Source organism: Helianthus annuus, chromosome 4, assembly GCF_002127325.2.
Source record: "Helianthus annuus cultivar XRQ/B chromosome 4, HanXRQr2.0-SUNRISE, whole genome shotgun sequence".
Lineage (NCBI taxonomy): Eukaryota > Viridiplantae > Streptophyta > Magnoliopsida > Asterales > Asteraceae > Helianthus > Helianthus annuus.
Genome location: NC_035436.2, coordinates 13285506 through 13311055, shown reverse-complemented (window position 1 = coordinate 13311055; position 25550 = coordinate 13285506). Strand labels below are relative to the sequence as shown.

The window sequence follows — 25550 nt, the reverse complement described above, 5'->3', positions numbered from 1 at the left end:
AAGTATTGGGAGGGAGTGTACTTACACTCGAACCCAGAAAACGCAAGCATGAAACATGATTTAGACAAGTATTGGGAGGGAGTGTACTTACACTCGAACCCAGAAAACGCAAGCATGAAACATGATTTAGACAAGTATTGGGAGGGAGTGTACTTACACTCGAACCCAGAAAACGCAAGCATGAAACATGATTTAGACAAGAATTGGGAGGGAGTGTACTTACACTCGAACCCAGAAAACGCAAGCATGAAACATGATTTAGACAAGAATTGGGAGGGGGTATACTTACACTCGAACCCGGAAAATGCAAATATGACCCTTAATGAGTCGTTTTTGTAAAATGTCAAACTTAAGGACAAAGTCAGAATATAAAATGAAGCGAGGTCTTAATGCATACCGGGAGGGTTGCAATAATAACGACTTTGGTAAAACACCCGGTTGATGGGTAAGAATGAAACACATGCGTAAACCAAGAGACGTGAGTAAATACGTACAACTATTCGAAGTCGAATGGGTTGAATAAAGAATAAAGTTGATTGTTTATAAGTGATGGATTTCACGCAAATAGGTCAAACAGGTTGAATACAATATAACGCCGAATGGCACAAATGAGCGCTAGCCAGATAAAGGTAGCGTTAAATGCAAGAGAATAATGAGCCCGGTAATGGGATATAACCAATTAAGAATATATGCAAATCAAATAACAGTAAGCATAAGAAGAACTGACGCATAAATGACATGAGAAGTCATAAAATCTGAAAATTGTCTAAAAGAAAACAATTATAGCCATGAAACTACAATTAAGATTAACGGGACCTAAGTTTGAAACCAAATGATTCTTCGAACAAAAACAGGGTGCCTTGACACCAAACATGTATTTTAAGAATGACATGAGTAAGGAGTGATCTACGGGATCAACATAACCTTTAGGGATATAAACAAATGAAAGATCTACGGGACTAAAACGACCCATGGGTCATGATTAGAAAGAAGTTATAAGGACTTCGCCCTAAAGAGGTGAAAGTCTAATCAAAATAGCCCATAAGGTTAAGTGATAAAAAAACCTACGGGTTAATTAGATAAAGTGAGGGAATCGGTTGAGAATCCCCGCATAAAACTAAGACTGTAAAAGAATAAATGATGGATTGTCAATATCCTGGTATGGATAATTGACAAAAGTTAAAGAGAAGATCCTAAAACTAAAACTTCGGTTTTAGTAAGAAATAACGTTTTTATAAACATAAATTCTGATAGGGATTTAAATTGTAAGCATGAAAGATACAAGTCTTGACACTGATAGGCGCAAGTATATTCGAAAAGTGATATCTTCGAAAATGAAAAGTTGATATAAATTAAACATGATGTAACACAATCACGGTCAAGAAATGTAATGTGAAGTAGAATCACATTATAACCAAGTAAGTGGTAAAAGTAACTGGACTAATGAGTCTAAGTAGTGAGACCCGTCAAGGTCATTTAAATAAATTTGGTTTGCTTGTAAGCGGCAGGTTCGGTATAACTGAACCGAATAAATAAATTTGAAAATAAAAGGATATGTTGCATAAAGTGAAAGATTTCACTAGATACCTTTAAACGGGTCAAAGTAACGGATTCATAAAGAATTCGATAGTATATGAAAGCGATGTATATCGCTAAGTTAATTAAACTAGTGAAAATAATGAGATTACGTTATTTCAAGTTGCATTATGTCATATGAGGTACGTAGATGTTATGTAACCAAAAAGATATTACCATATATTAATGCTTAAGAGATTTCTCAGGTCAAATACATTGAGTTTAAAACTCCATGAACTATGAAAGAAAGGTTTCGAGGACGAAACCTCTTTAAGGGGGGTAGACTTGTAACACCCCAAAATCGGGTTTGGTAATCAAAACCCCTTATTATTAATACACGGGTAAAATACCGTTAGCAGTAACGGTAACCCGGTAAATATTAGGATTTAAAATAAATAAATCTAATATTAAATAAAACGTGAATAGATGTTTTTAAGGAAATAAAGTTATGAGAGGCCCGAGTTTACGGGACTTAGAATGAAACAGGTTATAACCCCAGAACCAACTAAGTTAACTAGGAATAATTAACCTAGTTAATTATGTGTGATCAAGTGAATGAATAGAAAATAAGATTTTAACCCTCTTTATAAAACATCTAAATATGAGGGACTAAAAATGGGCAAACTAGAAGATGTTTTAATTAAAACATAAACACTCCATATTGGAGTCTCGTGGAGATCGACCAGAGAACAAGGGGTGCGACCCCAAGCTTTATCAAAACCTAGTTCATCTCAAAACTCACAAATTGAGGGCTCAAACCAAGTCAAAATCGAAAATCAATCGTAGATTACTGATCCTCATCACAAGAGGATCACAAGGTATGTAAAATTTCATAAAAACTCTCAACTTGAAATTCTCATGTAATTGGGAAAAATCTGAAATTATAGTTGCATGTATGTCTTATGATGATCTAGGAACAACTATAGTGTCTAGGAACAAACCCTAGACAAATACAAGTTGAAATCATGTGAAATTGTAGTGAAACCTATGAACACCATTGTAGGTGATTAGTGAGTTATGTGGAATTTAATGAACACTAGGATGTAGAATGCTAATCTAGTGTATATTGATGCATAGGAACTGATTTCTGAAAATATGATGTGTAGTTCATGAACACTAGACTTAGAGGCTTGATTAATTGATGTTAACTTTGGTAAAAAAATAACTAGTTATGAACTAATTAGTAAATATGTAAAATTATGCACACTAGGTGTTTGTTAAAATGCCTAAATGAAAACTAAAGTGCTGAAATAGATGATGTTATTGACATCTCTTAGCCTACAATCACTGCGTTATAGGTTTCAAACCATTACCAAGAGTTTAATAAGGGTTATAGCCATGAAAATGGGTTGCATTTGATGGTTTTGGTTGAATTTGAAAGGAACCTAAACATGATTTCCGTAGCTTTTTATATGGATTTTGACTAATCTTAAAAAAATCAATAAAATCAACCGTTTATCCGATTTGGGTGTTCTATACCTTTTCGGAAAGCTTATGAAGTAAATTTTTACTGTTTTCAATCATAAGAAACAAATGTGGTTGTTAAAGAGGTCAAAAATCTGATTAAAACTGCTGTTCAGAAAACTTAAAAGCTGGTTGAAAAATGAAAATATAGTTGCTGTGCTGATTTTATAAAAATCATATAAAATCATATAAAATTCGTTAGAAGGTGTACCTTATATGCTTGCGAAGGTATTGAAGTTTTCTACGATCCATTTTTGAACATGTTAATCTAGTTCGGACTTTAAATGGGTCATAATGGTCGATTACAGCAGCTGAATAGAAAATCGCTGCACATTAATAATGTTATTATTAATCCGGAAAAAGACATATGATTGCGTATACTTGTTTAGTTATGAAGTATTTATTGTTAGGAACAAGCAACATTTTATATGACATGCTTAAAGTGTTCAAAATCACTTACTAACTAGTTTGTATAAATAACTTGACTAACGGGTCAAACGGTTAGTGAATGGAAAGAGTTATGACAAAAAATAAGTGAATAAATAATATAGTTGTTGAATAAATAGCATACTTTGGTGAATAAGTGTGTGAATCCATAAGGTGTGATGGTTATGTTAATGGTTGACTAATCTAATCATCTTGTGGATATGATATGGTAGTTTGACTCTGACAAGCTAGGTAGGAGCTTGGAAATGAACGGGTCAAATGGATACAAGTTCAAGTATGAAGCTCGCAAGGATGCAAGGTAAGTATAACTTACACTAGTCATATATTTTAGAATGTTCTTTTGTCGTATTGACTACGAATAAGACAAATGGGATTTAGTCACACGTTGACAATAATCGTTAGTTTTAAAAGACGCTTTCCCGCGTAAGACATAAAGAGCCGAAAGTGGTAATAAACGGTTTATAAATAAAATGAGCATACGGTGTTAAAAGGAGCGAGTCATGTAGATGAGATGATAATAAATATTATCTCGCAAAGATAAACGGTCAATTCGGCCAAACGGGTCAAAAGGTGTAGACATCACCTTTTGACAATATCGACTAATGATTCTGGTGTCGAGTTATATGTTTACAGGAGTAGATATCCAATGGATACTCGCATCGCTCTTAATTAGCAATTATAAAGCAAGGTATTAAACTGGGTTAGTAAGTTGATCCGAGCCAGGTATGTATAATAGATTAATTCATCATGTAGAACTTGAAGTTCTATGAAAGTTGGGCAAAATAAAAAAAAGAAGGCATTCGGTTACCTTAATAGGTAAACCGAAGGATTTAAATTATTTAGACAGAATGTTTTGAAAACAAGATTTGGTTAAAAATGAGAAATTAGAATCAAACGACAGGTTTGTTTGATAAAATCACGAACGGGTCAAATTTGGTAAAAAGGGGTAATAAGCCGAAGACTTAAAAGTCTTAAATTTTGTTAATTCAGATGTTGGGTCCTGACTCCATTTGATGGAGGTTCAATTTACAATCACGTAGGAAGAAACGGTAGGTCAAACGGACAAGCGGATTAAAAGTTATGAAGGTTTCCGTTTAGAAATCGGCAAACTTGGAAAATCTTGCAGAGGCCACCGTAAGTTACGGTAGCTACCGTAAATTACGGTAGCCTTAAAAATCTTTACGCCTTAAACCCACTGAGTTTCGGTGGAAGAATCAACATTCAGGGGCTACCGTAAATTACGGTAGCCACCGTAATTTACGGTAGACCCTGTAACAAAATTTATTTTAATCAGTTTCGTTTCCCAGAACTCGTTAGACACATTTATAACCCCCATAAGACTAAAGCATTTCTTGTTTATGAACTGTAGGTACATTTTGGATGCCGGAAGACGATCAAGCTCATTGGAGAACCAAACACGATAAAGATACATGCTTCCGCACAGTGTCCTGTCGTAAATTTTAAACGACGAATTCAATTACGTTATGTCGAATAACTTATGATTTGTAAAAGATTTAATAAACCCATATTTTTATAGTATGTGTAGTCTTATCTACACAACTAATTGTTGGTAATTATATGTAAAACCGTTAAATAGTAATTGGGGTGTTACAAGTTGGTAATCAGTGCTCATGGTTAAAGAGTAAGGTGTGTTCGGTTCGAGGCTTGATCGCAAATCCGGTAAGTACATGTATGTTAATATTTTAGCATGCTAAAGTGTTGTAAACAGGCTATCATGTGATACACGTTACCCCAATTAAAAGGATTGATATGGTTGATGAAAATACACGTGTTGACGCGTAAAAAAAAAAGCCTTGTATTATAATACGGGCGATTATTGAAGTTGACATTATTAACTCTTGTGAATGTTTTAATCGAAGGACACTCGCGTCTGAAGATGACGAGAGTGGAACGAATTGTAGATATGATGATGGAACGGTCTGAGATAGGATAAGAAGAGCATACTCATCAAGGACCTAAATCGCGCAACGATCGCGAGCAAGGTTAATGGCAAGGAACACCCATCGGGGCAAGCATCACCAGGTGCGTGCTTTTAAATGTAATCGCGTAAATAGTGATATGCAACAAACATGTAGAGAATGATTTTTGCATATGTAAATTAAAAACTTGGAAAAACCCGAATAGAAAATGTATTCGGGATATTGTTTCCAAGAGAAACAAATAGAGGCGTTACTTACGTATGGCGTGATGTGAAAACTATAAAAAGGTCATGTGTATCATGTGTTAATCGCTTACTCTGGCCAAGTAAGTAGTGGCATATGATACCATGAATTTCTTATGGCGGACACGTTTACATCCGATGTAGTAAGGGCGGGGTGAATGGGACTAACTTAAAAGTACCCAAATGAATCAGATAAGCAAAATATTTGATAATAATGTAAACGCACAACCGGGGACGGAAGCGTATTACATCAGGATAATGAGCCCGAGTGAAGGGATAAAGAAGCATGAAACATGATTTAGACAAGTATTGGGAGGGAGTGTACTTACACTCGAACCCAGAAAACGCAAGCATGAAACATGATTTAGACAAGTATTGGGAGGGAGTGTACTTACACTCGAACCCAGAAAACGCAAGCATGAAACATGATTTAGACAAGTATTGGGAGGGAGTGTACTTACACTCGAACCCAGAAAACGCAAGCATGAAACATGATTTAGACAAGAATTGGGAGGGAGTGTACTTACACTCGAACCCAGAAAACGCAAGCATGAAACATGATTTAGACAAGAATTGGGAGGGGGTATACTTACACTCGAACCCGGAAAATGCAAATATGACCCTTAATGAGTCGTTTTTGTAAAATGTCAAACTTAAGGACAAAGTCAGAATATAAAATGAAGCGAGGTCTTAATGCATACCGGGAGGGTTGCAATAATAACGACTTTGGTAAAACACCCGGTTGATGGGTAAGAATGAAACACATGCGTAAACCAAGAGACGTGAGTAAATACGTACAACTATTCGAAGTCGAATGGGTTGAATAAAGAATAAAGTTGATTGTTTATAAGTGATGGATTTCACGCAAATAGGTCAAACAGGTTGAATACAATATAACGCCGAATGGCACAAATGAGCGCTAGCCAGATAAAGGTAGCGTTAAATGCAAGAGAATAATGAGCCCGGTAATGGGATATAACCAATTAAGAATATATGCAAATCAAATAACAGTAAGCATAAGAAGAACTGACGCATAAATGACATGAGAAGTCATAAAATCTGAAAATTGTCTAAAAGAAAACAATTATAGCCATGAAACTACAATTAAGATTAACGGGACCTAAGTTTGAAACCAAATGATTCTTCGAACAAAAACAGGGTGCCTTGACACCAAACATGTATTTTAAGAATGACATGAGTAAGGAGTGATCTACGGGATCAACATAACCTTTAGGGATATAAACAAATGAAAGATCTACGGGACTAAAACGACCCATGGGTCATGATTAGAAAGAAGTTATAAGGACTTCGCCCTAAAGAGGTGAAAGTCTAATCAAAATAGCCCATAAGGTTAAGTGATAAAAAAACCTACGGGTTAATTAGATAAAGTGAGGGAATCGGTTGAGAATCCCCGCATAAAACTAAGACTGTAAAAGAATAAATGATGGGTTGTCAATATCCTGGTATGGATAATTGACAAAAGTTAAAGAGAAGATCCTAAAACTAAAACTTCGGTTTTAGTAAGAAATAACGTTTTTATAAACATAAATTCTGATAGGGATTTAAATTGTAAGCATGAAAGATACAAGTCTTGACACTGATAGGCGCAAGTATATTCGAAAAGTGATATCTTCGAAAATGAAAAGTTGATATAAATTAAACATGATGTAACACAATCACGGTCAAGAAATGTAATGTGAAGTAGAATCACATTATAACCAAGCAAGTGGTAAAAGTAACTGGACTAATGAGTCTAAGTAGTGAGACCCGTCAAGGTCATTTAAATAAATTTGGTTTGCTTGTAAGCGGTAGGTTCGGTATAACTGAACCGAATAAATAAATTTGAAAATAAAAGGATATGTTGCTAAAAGTGAAAGATTTCACTAGATACCTTTAAACGGGTCAAAGTAACGGATTCATAAAGAATTCGATAGTATATGAAAGCGATGTATATCGCTAAGTTAATTAAACTAGTGAAAATAATGAGATTACGTTATTTCAAGTTGCATTATGTCATATGAGGTACGTAGATGTTATGTAACCAAAAAGATATTACCATATATTAATGCTTAAGAGATTTCTCAGGTCAAATACATTGAGTTTAAAACTCCATGAACTATGAAAGAAAGGTTTCGAGGACGAAACCTCTTTAAGGGGGGTAGACTTGTAACACCCTGAAATCGGGTTTGGTAATCAAAACCCCTTATTATTAATACACGGGTAAAATACCGTTAGCAGTAACGGTAACCCGGTAAATATTAGGATTTAAAATAAATAAATCTAATATTAAATAAAACGTGAATAGATGTTTTTAAGGAAATAAAGTTATGAGAGGCCCGAGTTTACGGGACTTAGAATGAAACGGGTTATAACCCCAGAACCAACTAAGTTAACTAGGAATAATTAACCTAGTTAATTATGTGTGATCAAGTGAATGAATAGAAAACAAGATTTTAACCCTCTTTATAAAATATCTAAATATGAGGGACTAAAAATGGGCAAACTAGAAGATGTTTTAATTAAAACATAAACACTCCATATTGGAGTCTCGTGGAGATCGACCAGAGAACAAGGGGTGCGACCCCAAGCTTTATCAAAACCTAGTTCATCTCAAAACTCACAAATTGAGGGCTCAAACCAAGTCAAAATCGAAAATCAATCATAGATTACTGATCCTCATCACAAGAGGATCACAAGGTATGTAAAATTTCATAAAAACTCTCAACTTGAAATTCTCATGTAATTGGGAAAAATCTGAAATTATAGTTGCATGTATGTCTTATGATGATCTAGGAACAACTATAGTGTCTAGGAACAAACCCTAGACAAATACAAGTTGAAATCATGTGAAATTGTAGTGAAACCTATGAACACCATTGTAGGTGATTAGTGAGTTATGTGGAATTTAATGAACACTAGGATGTAGAATGCTAATCTAGTGTATATTGATGCATAGGAACTGATTTCTGAAAATATGATGTGTAGTTCATGAACACTAGACTTAGAGGCTTGATTAATTGATGTTAACTTTGGTAAAAAAATAACTAGTTATGAACTAATTAGTAAATATGTAAAATTATGCACACTAGGTGTTTGTTAAAATGCCTAAATGAAAACAAAAGTGCTGAAATAGATGATGTTATTGACATCTCTTAGCCTACAATCACTGCGTTATAGGTTTCAAACCATTACCAAGAGTTTAATAAGGGTTATAGCCATGAAAATGAGTTGCATTTGATGGTTTGGGTCGAATTTGAAAGGAACCTAAACATGATTTCCGTAGCTTTTTATATGGATTTTGACTAATCTTAAAAAAATCAATAAAATCAACCGTTTATCCGATTTGGGTGTTCTATACCTTTTCGGAAAGCTTATGAAGTAAATTTTTACTGTTTTCAATCATAAGAAACAAATGTGGTTGTTAAAGAGGTCAAAAATCTGATTAAAACTGCTGTTCAGAAAACTTAAAAGCTGGTTGAAAAATGAAAATATAGTTGCTGTGCTGATTTTATAAAAATCATATAAAATTCGTTAGAATGTGTACCTTATATGCTTGCGAAGGTATTGAAGTTTTCTACGATCCATTTTTGAACATGTTAATCTAGTTCGGACTTTAAATGGGTCATAATGGTCGATTACAACAGCTGAATAGAAAATCGCTGCACATTAATAATGTTATTATTAATCCGGAAAAAGACATATGATTGCGTATACTTGTTTAGTTATGAAGTATTTATTGTTAGGAACAAGCAACATTTTATATGACATGCTTAAAGTGTTCAAAATCACTTAGTAACTAGTTTGTATAAATAACTTGACTAACGGGTCAAACGGTTAGTGAATGGAAAGAGTTATGACAAAAAATAAGTGAATAAATAATATAGTTGTTGAATAAATAGCATACTTTGGTGAATAAGTGTGTGAATCCATAAGGTGTGATGGTTATGTTAATGGTTGACTAATCTAATCATCTTGTGGATATCATATGGTAGTTTGACTCTGACAAGCTAGGTAGGAGCTTGGAAAAGAACGGGTCAAATGGATACAAGTTCAAGTATGAAGCTCGCAAGGATGCAAGGTAAGTATAACTTACACTAGTCATATATTTTAGAATGTTCTTTTGTCGTATTGACTACGAATAAGACAAATGAGATTTAGTCACACGTTGACAATAATCGTTAGTTTTAAAAGACGCTTTCCCGCGTAAGACATAAAGAGCCGAAAGTGGTAATAAACGGTTTATAAATAAAATGAGCATACGGTGTTAAAAGGAGCGAGTCATGTAGATGAGATGATAATAAATATTATCTTGCAAAGATAAACGGTCAATTCAGCCAAACGGGTCAAAAGGTGTAGACATCACCTTTTGACAATATCGACTAATGATTCTGGTGTCGAGTTATATGTTTACAGGAGTAGATATCCAATGGATACTCGCATCGCTCTTAATTAGCAATTATAAAGCAAGGTATTAAACTGGGTTAGTAAGTCGATCCGAGCCAGGTATGTATAATAGATTAATTCATCATGTAGAACTTGAAGTTCTATGAAAGTTGGGCAAAATAAAAAAGGGGGCATTCGGTTACCTTAATAGGTAAACCGAAGGATTTAAATTATTTAGACAGAATGTTTTGAAAACAAGATTTGGTTAAAAATGAGAAATTAGAATCAAACGACAGGTTTGTTTGATAAAATCACGAACGGGTCAAATTTGGTAAAAAGGGGTAACAAGCCGAAGACTTAAAAGTCTTAAATTTTGTTAATCAAGATGTTGGGTCTTGACTCCATTTGATGGAGGTTCAATTTACAATCACATAGGAAGAAGCGGTAGGTCAAACGGACAAGCGGATTAAAAGTTATGAAGGTTTCCGTTTAGAAATCGGCAAACTTGGAAAATCTTGCAGAGGCCACCGTAAGTTACGGTAGCTACCGTAACTTACGGTAGCCTTAAAAATCTTTACGCCTTAAACCCACTGAGTTACGGTGGAAGAATCAACATTCAGGGGCTACCGTAAATTACGGTAGCCACCGTAATTTACGGTAGACCTTGTAACAAAATTTATTTTAATCAGTTTCGTTTCCCAGAACCCGTTAGACACGTTTATAACCCCCGTAAGACTAAAGCATTTCTTGTTTATGAAATGTAGGTACATTTTGGATGCCGGAAGACGATCAAGCTCATTGGAGAACCGAACACGATAAAGATACATGCTTCCGCACAGTGTCCTGTCGTAAATTTTAAACGACGAATTCAATTACGTTATGTCGAATAACTTATGATTTGTAAAAGATTTAATAAACCCATATTTTTATTGTATGTGTAATCTTATCTACACAACTAATTGTTGGTAATTATATGTAAAACCGTTAAATAGTAATTTGGGTGTTACAGAGTACCTCCTGGCGTCGAGAAGGACGCAAGTGTAGTTGCATAGGCTTGACTAGCACCTAGGGTGGAAGCGTTAAGGACCTGATTCACTTCTCCAGGGGATCCACTTTCCGACATGTTAAATTTATGAGGATGGAGCTACACTACTAGTTCTTTTGGAGAAAAATAGTGGCGTAGCCCCACGGTGGGCGCCAACTTGTTAATGCAACAAATAATAGACTAAGGATAGTAGCTGGGTCGGTTAAGCAAAAGGGTTGAAGGGTTCAATTTTGCCTAACGCAGGTCGTGGAGTCCCCCCACGTTTGCAAGACGTGGAAGGAGGTTCACTAGTTTATTTTTGTTGTTTGCTAAGGATCCTCCTCTTAAATGTGTTAAGATTCGGATGAAGGAGCAAACAGAATGTGTGTGTTGGATACGAAAGGAAGCAACTCGCATGAAGCGAGTACTTGAAGTGAATGACCAGAGATCTTGAGAATCAGGACTGGACAGGAATGTCTTTCTCAGTAAATGAAGTGTCAAATATATAGGAGAAGACACCTCCTAAAGAGGAATGCATTTGACTAATGACCTTGCTTGCAGTGAGGGGCTTACCCTTTCGGGGGTTAAAGCCTTTTGACCCCTGGATAATAGAGTGTGCTCTGTGGACCTGCATTGCTTTTGCGGCTGGCGAGTTGGTAAAGTAGTCCAGAGACATGACTACTTACTGTTTCGTGTTACTTTGTTCCATTTCCCTAGGTTTTTAACCTTTGAACCATTTTGCCTTATGAGCATTTTCGTAACTAAGCCATTTATATTTGATCTTAGGCTACCCCCATCGTCAGATACGAACACGGCCTGTTAAGACACGAACACGACCGAATTAGGGAAGTTGTGTACCAGATAGGGAATGGTGGGGTTTGTGAGAGAGATTTAAAAATTAGGGATTGGATTGTGGAAAAAGAACTGTGTTTGTTTGCGTATAATTCATCTCGGGTACCACGACTGATGACCCCATGTCCACACCAAAATATAATATTTTTTAATTTTTAATTATTAACATGTACTTAACGGGTCTTAACAGGTTAACATGTTTTAACCTGTTTAGACACGAAACTTGTTAAGGTCTTATCGTGCCGACTTGTTTAGACACGAAACCTCACGAAACATGATAACTTCGTGTAGGTTTGTATCGTGTTATGTCAGAATTGCGAGCCCTAATCTCTGTTACCCAGAAAAGAAAAAAAAATGATTGAGTTAATTCAGCAATGCCTAACACGTTAAGGTTTACATTTCACTATAACAAAAATCGCTAGGGTTGACATTTCACGATATCAGAAGTCATAATCAAAAGCACACATTCATAATATTAAGACAAAATCTAAACTTGATAAAATGAAATCCGATATAAGCAAACGACAGGTATTAAAATACTTTGTCTATTGGTTTAATCTCTTGATTTCTATTTCATGGAAATTATCTCTTGATTATAGTTTATATAATGAAATGGGAGTTTAGTTTAAGCTCCAAGTATAAATGTTCCATGTATACTCCAAACATATTAAAATCAACATTTATAAACTTTGCAATAGTCCAATTCAATGTTTTAAAACCGGTAAATACCGACCGGTATTACCGGTCTCGGATGTAAATATGGTACGAAACACCTCGGTAAATTAGTGAAATGACATAAGAGTTGTACCGGCGGTAAAACCTGGTATACCGGTTTGAACCGTAATACCGGTACCGGCCCAAGGTAATTTTTTGGGTTTGAAACTTTGGTTTTTTACACCTTTTAATGGCCCATCCCCAACTTTAACCGTAAACCGTTTTGGTTTCCCTCACAGACGTAAAAACGATCAAAATCCTAAAGCATCATTCACGACATTCTATCCATCTTAAGTGGTTCATCTTCATCATGCTTCCGGTTTCATTTTCATCAGTAATTTTTCTTATCTTTTTCTTTGAATTGTTGTTACTTGTTAAGTAAGAGATGGTGACGGTACTGAATTGTTAATACCGGGTTGGAAGAGAACTAGAGATGATGGGGTGTTGCTGGCTTAATCTTAGTGGCCGATGAAAGTGCATTTGTTGTGGATCCATGTTCGAAACTAAAACAACCCTTCTGCCCAATAGTATATAAAACAATTGAATTATTAGCTTGATGATGTTTTTTTATACTCGTACTTAATGTACAAAATATATAGTTAACTAGGTAACCCGGTTGAACCATCCGGTATAACACGGTTTAACCGATTGAACCATTTTTTAGCTCAATCTGATATCAGTTAAAAACCGATTTTTAAAACATTGGTACAATTATTTCAAAATCAGTTTATTTGGCGTAAGGAATGACATGTTTGAGTGAATAAATAAACCATGTTAAGTAAAGGTGAATTGTTTATTCAAAATATTATCATGTAATAAAATTTCCGTATAGAAACAAAATAAATACCTTATATAGCTATAAAATACATAAGCAAATTTAACCCAACTACTGTATCATTATAAATATCTTGAAACATATACACATAACATTTTTTTAAATAAAACAAACATACAAAAATGGAGTAGATACATAAAACTAAAAACTTGATAAAAGAAAACGTTCGTCTTGAAACATATACACCTAACATTTTTTTTAAATAAAACAAACATATAAAAATGGAGTAGATACATAAAAATACAAAGTTGATAAAAGAAAAATTACAAACATACAAAAATGGAGTAGATGTTATAATATAACAAGGATTAACACAAGATTAGTGCTAAAACTTTAAGAACTTTAGAAATATTATAAGAGAAAGAAGAAGAGAATTGTATAACTTATGAAAGTGTATACATGAGGTGCATTTTTTCTTCTATCTTGAGCTAGTATTTATACTACAAAAAGATTAACTATTTGGTAGACAAGGTTAACTATTTGGTAGACAAGATTAACTATTTAGTAGATAAGGCTATCCATAAGTTTGACAAAGAGTTCATCCACTTGCTTGGTAAATGTAGAGGTAGATCTTGATCTTCATGGTAAATCTTATTTTAATATTATAACACTCCCCCTTGGATGACACTTTGCAAACTTCGGGGTCTTTATGTACTGCCTCATTAAAAACCTTGCTAAAGAAAAACCCAGTGGGAAAAAACCTTAGCTAAGGGAAAAAGAGTGTAGTCTATAGCTCCCTCTCAAGTTTGCAATTTGTAAGGAATCACATTCTCCGTACATGACGCATGCCAATGTCATGAACATGTTTCCTGAAAGTTGTTGTAGGTAGTGCTTTTGTGAAAAGATCGGCTGAATTGTTACTGGATTGGACATATCTCATCTCGACCTGATTGTCTTTAATAAGGTCTCGAGTATATGCAAAGAATCTTGGTGGTATATGTTTTGTTCTGTCACTTTTGATATACCCTTCTTTCATCTGAGAGACACAAGCAACATTATCTTCATGGATAGGAGTTGGACTTCGATCTTTCTCTAGCTCACAAGAAGTCACTATGTGTTGTGACATAGATCTTAGCCATACACATTCTCTTGAAGCTTCATGTAGTGCAATGACTTCAGCATGATTTGAGGATGTTGCGACAAGTGTTTGTTTCTGAGAACGCCATGAAATCGCAGTTCCTCCGTTCACAAATACATATCCAGTTTGAGATTTTGCTTTATGAGGATCAGATAAATAACCTGCATCTGCATAACCAACTAACCCTTCTTTTGAATCGTTAGGATAAAACAAGCCTAAATCAACAGTGCCTCGAAGATATCGAAAAATATGTTTAATCCCATTCCAGTGCCTTTTAGTAGGAGCTGAACTAAATCTTGCCAACAAGTTCACTGCAAAAGAAATGTTAGGTCTCGTACAATTCGTAAGATACATAAGTGCTCCAATTGCACTGAGGTATGGTACTTCTGGACCGAGAACTTCTTCGTTGTCCTCACAAGGACGAAATGGATCATTTTCGACATTAAGTGACCTAACGACCATTGGAGTGCTTAAAGGATTTGCCTTGTCCATATTGAAACGTTCAATAGCTTTTCAGTATAATTCGTTTGATGCACAAGTATGCCATTGCTCATATGTTCAATTTGTAAACCAAGACAATATTTGGTTTTTCCAAGGTCTTTCATTTCAAATTCTTTCTTTAAAAGAATAATTGCTTCATAAATTTCTTTTTGCGTCCCAATTATATTTAGGTCATCAACATATACAGCTATGATCACATATCCTGATGTTGTCTTCTTAATAAAGACACATGGACAGATAAGATTATTTGTATAACCTTTACTTGTCAAATAGTCGCTCAAACGATTGTACCACATCCTTCCAGATTGTTTCAACCCATATAAAGATCTTTGTAATTTGATCGAATACATTTCTTTGGGTTTTGAACTTAACGCTTCAGGAAGTTTAAATCCTTCAGGAACTTTCATATAGATGTCACTATCAAGTGATCCATACAAGTAAGCTGTAACAACATCCATAAGACGCATTTCTAACTTTTTAGAAACTGCTAAGGTGATTAAGTATCTAAAGGTTATTGCATCCATAACCGGAGAATATGTTTCTTCATAGTCAATCCCTGGCCTTTGTGAAAAACCTTGAGCTACAAGTCTTGCTTTATATCTTGTAACCTCGTTTTTCTCATTTCGTTTTCGTACGAAAACCCATTTATACCCTACAGGCTTTACAGCCTTAGGTGTAACAACAATAGACCCAAAAACTTTTCGTTTGTTAAGTGAATCTAATTCAGCTTGCATAGCGCCTTTCCATTTATCCCAGTCATGTCTATTTTGACAATCATTGACAGATTTTGGTTCTGGATCATCATCTCCACCCATGATGTCACTTGCTATAGAATAAGAAAATATCTCATCAATATTTTCCATTTCATATCGGTTCCATATGATATGTGTATGACCATAGTTGATTGATATCTCTTTGTTAGTATCATCAACATCTTTCTCATGAGAGGTTTCGGTATTTACTGTTTTATCAAGATCACTCTCTTTGTGGTCAATTTCTTTTACAAGTGCTTTTCTTTTTCGTGGATTCTTATCCTTTGAACCGATTGGTCTTCCACGTTTTAAACGTTTTGAGATTCATGAGCTATCTTATTATCTATTGCCTTACTTGGGATCTCAACTCGAGCTGGAGCATTAGCAGCTGGTATATGAGATTTAGTAACTCTATTTGTATCAGTAAAAGCATCAGGCAATTGATTTGCAATATTTTGCAAGTGTATTATCTTTTGAACCTCTGTCTCACATTGTTTTGTTCTTGGATCAAGATGAGACAATAAAGGCACACACCATGAGACATCATTTTCTCGTTTTTTATTTTCTCCCCCTAATGCTGGGAACATTGCCTCGTTAAAACGGCAGTCATCAAAACGGGATTTAAATACGTCACCTGTTAAAGGTTCAAGATATCGTATGATGGAGGCTGTTTCATATCCAACATATATTCCCAACCTTCTTTGAGGTCCCATTTTCGTACGTTGTGGTGGTGCAATTGGAACATAAACTGCACACCCAAAAATTTTAAGGTGGGAAATGTCTGGCTCATTGCCAGAACTAAGTTGTAATGGGGAGTACTTATGATTTGCACTTGGTCTCACACGAATCAGTGATCCAGCATGTAAAATTGCATGACCCCAAACTGACACAGGAAGTTTTGTTCTCATTATTAATGGTCTAGCAATTAGCTGTAAACGTTTGATCAATGATTCAGCTAAGCCATTTTGTGTGTGTACATGAGCAACAGGGTGTTCGACAACAATTCCCACAGACATGCAATAATCATTAAAAGCATGTGATGTAAATTCACCAGCATTATCAAGTCTCACCCTTTTAACAGTGTAATCAGGGAAATGTGCTCGTAGTTTGATAATTTGAGCAAGAAATTTTGCAAAGGCAATATTACGAGTTGATAATAAAGAGACATGAGACCATCTGCTGGATGCGTCTATCAAGACCATGAAATATCTAAACGGTCCACATGGTGGATGAATTGGTCCACATATATCACCTTGAATTCTTTCAAGAAACATTGGTAATTCCTTGTCAACTTTTAAGGATGAAGGCCTTGTAATTAGCTTTCCAAGTGAACAAGAGGTACATAGAGGCATTTTATCTGATTGGGGGATCTTTTGATATTTCAATGGATGACCATGTGTGTTTTCAATAATTCTTTTCATCATTGTAGATCCTGGATGGCCTAGTCTGTCATGCCATAAGTTAAATGTCTCAGGATCACAAGAACTTTCCTTTACTGCCATATGTGCTTGAGGCACATTAATGTGTGTATAATGCAAACCAGAGTGGAGCATTGGCAGTTTTTCCAATATATGGTCTTTGCTCATGATGTGTAAATATTTCTTATTATCAACAGTCCTTGACTGAGTATCATATCCGTTATGATATATGTTTTTGAAACTCAACAAGTTTCTTGTTGATTTTGGGGAAAATAAAGCATTCTCTATTAAGAGCTTTGTACCATTTGGTAATATTAAATTAGCTTTTCCCACTCCTTCTATCAAGTTTGTAGGACCTGATATTGTATCAATGGTTCCTTTTGTTGGTTTCAACTCATAAAAATATTTCTTAGATTTAAGTATAGTGTGTGTGGCTTCACTATCCGCTATACATATATCTGCATCATTTGTCTGCTCTTGTGCTCCAGTGGTATTCATTTTAATCTTGAAAAATATAAAATGAAATAATAATAAGTGTATAACGAAGACATTGTGAATTATAATAAGAAGTTTATTTATTAGTTGAAAACGTTACATGAAAAGAAAGACTACAGAAACATAATAAAGATACTTATAATAGAGGAAATTACATAATTGTTGCATATAATCATTATGCTTTATCAACATTCGTTTCAGAGTTCCATGTTATTGTTAAAGTCGGCGACATTCATTTCGACGTTGATATCATTAAAATTATCCACATGGTTCATCTCCTTTTCTTTTCTTTTGAGAGAGGCTTGGTAAAGTTCACATAAATGTGAAGGTGTACGACAAGCCTTTGACCAATGGTTTGCACTTCCACATCTGAAACAAGAAGTGCCATTGTTTTCGGACCTACCAGCTTCATTCCTTTTGTTATACTGGTTGGGATTGGTATTTTGTGGAGTGTGGTAATTGGGGGTTCTTTGATTTCGACCACGACCACGACCGCGACCACGTCCACGACCATGGGTATTACCTCGGAAATTATTATTTCTTTTGAAGGAATATTTCGACCATTACCTTTACCAAAATGGCCACGGCCATGGCCTCGTCCCCATTTTCTTCCAGAGTTTTTAGTATCATCATTAATAACAGCATTTGCTTTTGGAATGGCTAATGATCCAGTGGGACGAGCTTGATGATTTTTCATTAGTAGTTCATTGTTTTTCTCTGCTATGAGGAGAAATGAATTTAGATCAGAATATCTTTGAAACTTTTGCAACCGATATTGTTGTTGCAAGTTTATATTTGATGCATGAAATGTGGAGAAAGTTTTCTCCAACATATCTTCCTCCGTAACAGTTTGCCCACAGAATCGGAGCGTTGAGCATATCCTGTACAAAGCAGAGGTGTATTCATTCACCTTTTTAAAATCTTGGAACCTGAGATTGTTCCATTCATCTCTAGCAGTGGGAAGTAAAACTTCCCTTTGATTATCAAATCTGCTTTTTAAATCTTCCCACAAAACGTATGGATCCTCAAAATTTGAATATTCAAATTGCAACATTTCATCAATGTGTTTATGGAGGAAGACATCGGCTTTTGCCTTGTCTCGATCGCTACATTCGTTCCACTCCGTTATCGTTTCCAAAACACCCATTGACTTTAGATGTCGCTTAACATGTGCCGTCCACGGCATATAATTTTCTCCGGTGATATTAAGAGCCGGGAATTCAATTTTTGCGATGTTTGCCATTTTTGTTGCTAAACATAAATAAGATAAATATTAAAATCTAAATACTCATTAAAAATGAGATAACATACAAAGGTACACCTATAAACAAATAAATGAATACATAAGTACTAAAAAGATGAGGTGGAAGCTCATACATTAAGGTCGGTAACAATATTAATATTATGCCGGCCAATATTAAAACTGGGTGAATCATCTTCGATTTTTTTTTCTTGAATAGCCTTGAAAAGAAAACTGTTTGTTGTGAAAAAATGAGATTGATAATTGGTAATTTATAGCGGTAAATTATAACCGTTTTGCAACGGTTATATTACCGTTTTATAGCCGTTATATAACGGTTATATACATACATATATATATATATATATTTATAATAAATGATGTATTACATAAATGTTATTTTATAAGATATAAAATTAGGATGTATAATAAGAAAAAAATGTTAGTATACATGAATGTAAACTCTAAATTAAATGTTAGTATGTGCGTATAAATAAAAGTTAGATGCATAAATAAATACAAGTGCTATCAAGTCTTTCAGTCTCTTTACTTTATTTTTCATTTTTTTAAGTATGGGGCTTAATTGTTTTTATGATAGGAGTGTCTGGATAACATGGTCTCCTAAAGGAAAACAATCCCACGATACATAAAAAGGCATGTTACGTTTTTGTAGTCCAACAACGATCGAATATCCATCGTAAGATACATCTGCACTGGTATTAGTTTATCATAACAATTGTAGTTTATATATTAATCAAATGCTTACTTTGATTATAATTGCTTGAACGTTTCCTTGACTAGAGCCTCGTGCTGATAACGTGTTATAATATAACAAGGATTAACACAAGATTAGTGCTAAAACTTTAAGAACTTTAGAAATATTATAAGAGAAAGAAGAAGAGAATTGTATAACTTATGAAAGTGTATACATGAGGTGCATTTTTTCTTCTATCTTGAGCTAGTATTTATACTACAAAAAGATTAACTATTTGGTAGACAAGGTTAACTATTTGGTAGACAAGATTAACTATTTAGTAGATAAGGCTATCCATAAGTTTGACAAAGAGTTCATTCACTTGCTTGGTAAATGTAGAGGTAGATCTTGATCTTCATGGTAAATCTTATTTTAATATTATAACAGTAGATACATAAAAATACAAACTTGATAAAAGAAAAAGTTCGTGTTATATAAGAAAAAGTTGTTAGTGTATGTATTTTAAGATATTTTATAACGGAAAAAGTCAAATAGTAAGTTTATTTTGGCTAAAAAGTGTAGGAAGCAATAGGATTAGGACATGTGGCAACATTTAAAATAAAGAAAAATGGTACTTTAGTCAATCCAACCATTTCTTCTTCCTTTTCAAAACCCAGTAACTTCAAAACCAACTATTTTCAAAACCCACAATCTTCAACCATTTCTTCACTTTCTATCTCAATAATCACTATATTATAGTGTGATTTTCATCACCAATCAATGATTCAAACACCCGATCAACGTGTTCTTCAGCTTTTTTTGAAGAAAACCCAGTTTAATTTCATACAAAATCTCGTTTTTTCCGGTGATTTTGAAGATAATCACTCGATACGTTCGATTCGAGGGCTGATAAGTGTTTCAAGCATTCAAAAATCGTCAATTGTTGAAGAAATCACTTCGATCCATGTAAGACATTCTTTAATTTCAATTTTACGATCTGAGTTTTTGATTTAGTCATTGCGTTTTACGATCTTGGCGGGGTCCGGGGGCAGCGCCCCTGGTAGCGGGGACCCAGGGGCGGCAGCCCCTGGCGGGATCCAAGGGGCAGAGCCCCTGGCTGGGGTTGAAAAAATGCATTAGAAAAATTAATTTTCTGTAATTGCGTTTAGACAAAACTATTGTCATTGGTCCATACAGTTCACAGCACAGACAAAACTATTCTCATGGTTCAATGCGTTTTAGAAAGAACACTTTCTTTGTTGTTTTAGGCAATTGGGTTTTAGAACTAAAACATTTTTATGTGTTTTCTGGCCATTGCGTTTTAAAAAAACACATTCTTGAAGTGTTTTTGGTGTATTGCGTTTTAGGTAAAACAACTTTTTTAGGTGTTTCAGTCCATTGCGTTTTACAAAGAACACTTTCTTTTGTTTTTTAGGCAATTGCGTTTGATAATGAGTCATTTTTAAGTGTTTTCTAGTCATTGCGTTTTACAAATAAGACATTTCTTTGTGTTTTTGGTGCATTGCGTTTTAGGTAAAACACTTTTTTATGTGTTTTCAATCCATTGCGTTTTAGAAAACAGACATTTTAAGTGTTTTATGGCCATTGCGTTTTACAAATAAGACATTTCTTTGTGTTTTTGGTACATTGCGTTTTAGGTAAAACATTTTTTATGTGTTTTCAGTACATTGAGTTTTAGAAAACAGACATTTTAATTGTTTTCTGGCCATTGCGTTTTACAAATAAGACATTTCTTTGTGTTTTTTGTGCATTGCGTTTTAGGTAAAATATTTTTTTATGTGTTTTCAGTCCATTGCGTTTTAGAAAGTACTTTTTCTTTTGAGTTTTTAGGCTATTGCGTTTTAGAAATAAGACATTTATTTGTGTTTTCTGGCTGTTGCGTTTTACAATTAAGTAATTTCTTTGTGTTTTTGGTGCATTGCGTTTTAGAAAAATGTCAATTTTTAGGTTTTTTGTTTCATTGCGTTTTACGTAACTGGGGGTTTTTCTATTGCGTTTTATGCAACTGGGTTTTAAATTTTTTTTTTTTGAAAATATAGCAATAGTATATTCGTTTTAAAGATAAAAAAACGCTCGTTTTTTGTGCAATTTTTATAAAAAAATAATGTCGTATGAAAGAATTATTAACAATTAAAAATGGGGGGGGGGAATTGGAGGAGAGAGAAACTATTGGCTTGGATTGACTAGAATGCCCCTAAACAAACTCACGCGCCTCCTTTCTTCCTTTCAATTTCTCTGATTTAATCTTAGCTCTTGATTAACTAAATGGATGGTTAACATCACTTTATAACCTCTATTTTATAATATATAATACATAGATTACACGTAATATTTTCTTATTTTTTTAATAAGCATTGGTAAGAAAGGGAAGAGGAATGATGGTTGGATTAAAATTCATCACCCTATTTAACATTTTAACCTCAACATACCGTTGAGACTCACAAACCGAAGGCAACCTTTGATTATTTTGAGGTTAGTTTTTTTTTATATTTAAATTACGGTTGTGGTTTTGTTGATTTAAATTCGTATGATGCTTGAAATTTTGTTATTATTTAGTAGGTAAAATGTTTGAAATCGACAAAACTGACGCCGATCGGGTTTGATGTTCATTACCACATGTTGACTTTTCTAAGAAAGTCAAATAGTGGTTTTAAATCTGATCAAACCCTTAATTGAATCAGATGCATATATCATCATTGATTAGATCGCAAGGGGTCAGGATATAAGAGTTAAATCTCATTTTAGTCTCTGTGGTTTGAGCGATTTTTAACATTTGGATCCAAAAAGGTTTCATCGTTATTATTTTGGTCCAACTGTCTTAACTCCATCCATATGTGTTACTCTGTCAAGGGCATTTTAGTCATTTCATTAATATATAAATAATCCTGCCATACCCCACCCCGACACACCTCTCTCTCTCTTTCCACCTGCAACATCTACAACCACAAACATGCACATCCGGATCCGATCGACCCGAGTTGATGCCGACCCGTTTATCGATCCTGACCGATATTACTATCTCTGACCCGATTAAACCAACAGGATAATAATTTTCGGTCGCAAAAGCAATAACACACATATCTCAAAAGCAATAATGCAGGTGGCTGTAGTATGGTTTTAATTGTTGACTGAACTTTTTATGCACATATCTTAAAAGCAGTTAATAAATCACAATAACAAACGGATGCAAGTATATAACAAACAAGAATAATCTCATAGCTTACATATCAGGTTTAGAACAAAGCAATAAAGCGATAATTGAAATAATAAAACCTACAAGAAAACAACTCGGCATCAAGCAAGGGCAAGGGTTCAGATCTGTTACGGTGGTGATTGGGGTTTAGAGACAGAGACGTGTTAAATATGCAACGACGGTTGTGAAGGATCTGGTTCTTCATTCTTCGACGACAGGAAACATGTAACGCCCACGATTCTCGGGGAGTTCCCACAGTGACCAGCGGTGGATCTAGTTCTGTCAGGGAGGATCTGGTCGGGTATCGGTAGTGCAGAGAGAGAGGGAGGATCTGGTTTGGTTCTGTCGGCGAGGATCTGGCCGACGGTGGATCTGATTCTCAAGCAGTTCCCACAGTGGCGCCGGATGATGGTGAAGCGGTGCTGAGGCAGTAGTGGTGATGGTTGTGGTGGTGGTGATGGTGATGGTGGTAGTGGTGGCAGGGCCGTTCCTACGTTTTTTGAGACCCTAAGCGAACCACCTAGTGGAGGCCCTTTCTAAATTATCATTTTTAACAAATTTAGTAAAAAAAAAAAAAAAAAAACCCTCCTCTACCCGGGCTTGGGACCGGCAATTATAAACTAAAAAGTTTATAGTTGGCGAAGTAAATATTTTTAGAAGTTATTTGTTTTCGATATCGATTTGACATTGGTAAGGTATCATATTCCCTATACGGCTAAGCAAATGTTTAATAAACTAATACCAAATCTAAAATTGCGTAACAAATATAACTATCAGGATTCGCACATTTAGGTGTGAGTAGACAGAATACAATACAAGTATACAGCAAATGTTTAATAAACTAATACCAATTTCTTCACTCTTCTTAGTTCTTATTTCCTTGAATTGGGTCCTACTACCTTCGGCCTTCCAAGTTCCAAACAAAGTGTCAAATCTCAATCGCCATGAGTTTCATAGATTCAAATACAAAATACAGAATACACAAGTATCAGGATTCGCACATTCAGGTGTGAGTATCAATTGCAATTTGTAGACAGAATACAATACAAGTATACAGCAAACGTTATGTAGAAATTTGAATAGAAAAATTCATGAATATCTTTTATACAACCTACAATTTGGCAATTTGGGTGACGGCGCAACTTGTTGCCCGGCTACCAGCCATTACTTTGTAGAAAAAAAATTATGTAAAAAAAGTACTTAATAATCCTTCCAGTTTATGATTCATCAGCTATCATTCACACTCATCCAATCCCCATTAACACCATTGAGTGTCTAACGGCTTCCTCAGACTAGAAGTTCCAAAAAAACGGAACTGGCGGCCCCACTTTAGAGATTAAAGGAGAAAAGGATGAACGATTGTCGGTTGGTGCATAGATTGTCGATTGGCGCATAGATTGGAGGATGGCCTACTGCAAATCTGCAATGAATGTCGCAACCCTAATACTTCAAACAGATCCCGCTTGCTTTTTTTCTGGAACATCGGACCGCGCTGCTGATCAAATTATGTGGATTGGGCTCTGGGCCTTTTGATAAATAATGGGGGCTTTTTGATAAATAATGGGGCCTAATCCACATACCACATATAGATACTCTTTAAAAATTTAGAGGCCCCTATTTGCTGGAGGCCCTAGGCCCGTGCCTAGTCTAAGAAGCTTATTGGGCCGGCCCTGGTGGTGGTAAGGCTGTGGTGGTGGTGGTAGCAGTGGTGTTGATGGTGTTAGTGGTGGTGGCAATGGCTATGGTGAAGATGGAGGGTGAATGTGATGCAAGTGTGTGTATAATATATCAGAGGGAAAATCAGATTGTATATCTATATACGTATATAGAGATATTAATGAAATAAAAGGTTAATTAAAATAGTTTAGGAAATGACAAAAATGCTCCTTGACTAACTGAGGAGTATGGATGGAGTTAAGTCAGTTGGAACAAAATGGTAACAATGAAACATTTTTGGATCCAGATGTTAAAAATGAAACCTTTAGACTAAAAGGGCAAAATGACCCAAACCGGCCACAGGGACTAAAATGGCATTTAACTCCAGGATATAATAAGAAGTTTTTTGGCTAGGAAGGCTAGAAAGTGATATTGACTATCAATTGATTTAACCAAGAGCTAAGATTAAATGAGTGAAATTGAAGGAAAAAAAAGGAGATCCGTGGGTTTGTGTAGGGTCATTCTAGTAAATTCAGGACAATAGATTCTCTCTCCTCCAATTCCCCCTATTTTTTAAACGTTAATAACTCTTTCATTCCACATTATTTTTTTATAAAAAAATTGCACAAAAAACGAGCGTTTTTTAATCTTTAAAACGAGTATACTATTACTATATTTTCGGAAAAAAAATTTCGAAAACCCAGTTGCGTAAAACGCAATGGACAAAAACGTAAAAAAATGACTTTTTTTTTTCTAAAACGCAATGGACCAAAAACACAAAGAAATGTCTTAATTCTAAAACACAATGGCCAGAAAACACAAAGAAATGTCTTATTGAATAACTTTATAAACTCATTTATCAATATCTCTTGGAATGTACAATGCTCAAGAGTCTCCTGGGAAGGATTTGTAATTTATAACATTTAGGAGTTCTTAACCTCACAAGATGTGGCATAGAGGAATTGCCTAAAGAAATTGGTCAACTGGGATGTTTAGAAAAACTAAATATAACAAATTCAAAAGATA

At 34.8% G+C, this 25550-nt stretch overlaps 1 protein-coding gene and 2 long non-coding RNA genes across 4 annotated transcripts; 2 read left to right on the top strand and 1 right to left on the bottom strand.

Annotated features, from left to right (window-relative positions):
• The first annotated feature begins 3658 nt into the window (after positions 1-3658).
• Positions 3659-5020, top strand: LOC110874249. Of its 2 annotated transcripts, XR_002555772.2 has the most exons (3): positions 3660-3784; positions 4120-4174; positions 4856-5020. It is a non-coding gene; the product is annotated as an uncharacterized LOC110874249 (long non-coding RNA). The 2 variants fall into 2 exon arrangements; XR_004892084.1 differs by having other exon boundaries at positions 3659-4174.
• A 4650-nt stretch (positions 5021-9670) lies between these two features.
• LOC110874248 lies at positions 9671-10980 on the top strand. Its single transcript, XR_002555771.2, has 3 exons — positions 9671-9746; positions 10082-10136; positions 10816-10980. It is a non-coding gene; the product is annotated as an uncharacterized LOC110874248 (long non-coding RNA).
• A 3259-nt stretch (positions 10981-14239) lies between these two features.
• Positions 14240-15016, bottom strand: LOC118491429 (secreted RxLR effector protein 161-like). The gene has a single exon (XM_035989217.1). The coding sequence runs from the start codon at positions 15014-15016 to the stop codon at positions 14240-14242; it is 777 nt and encodes a 258-aa protein (XP_035845110.1).
• Positions 15017-25550: the final 10534 nt, after the last annotated feature.

Excerpts from the sequence above, each read along its gene's own strand:
- LOC118491429 (XM_035989217.1), bottom strand. The coding sequence starts at position 15,016 with ATGGTCGTTAGGTCACTTAATGTCGAAAATGATCCATTTCGTCCTTGT.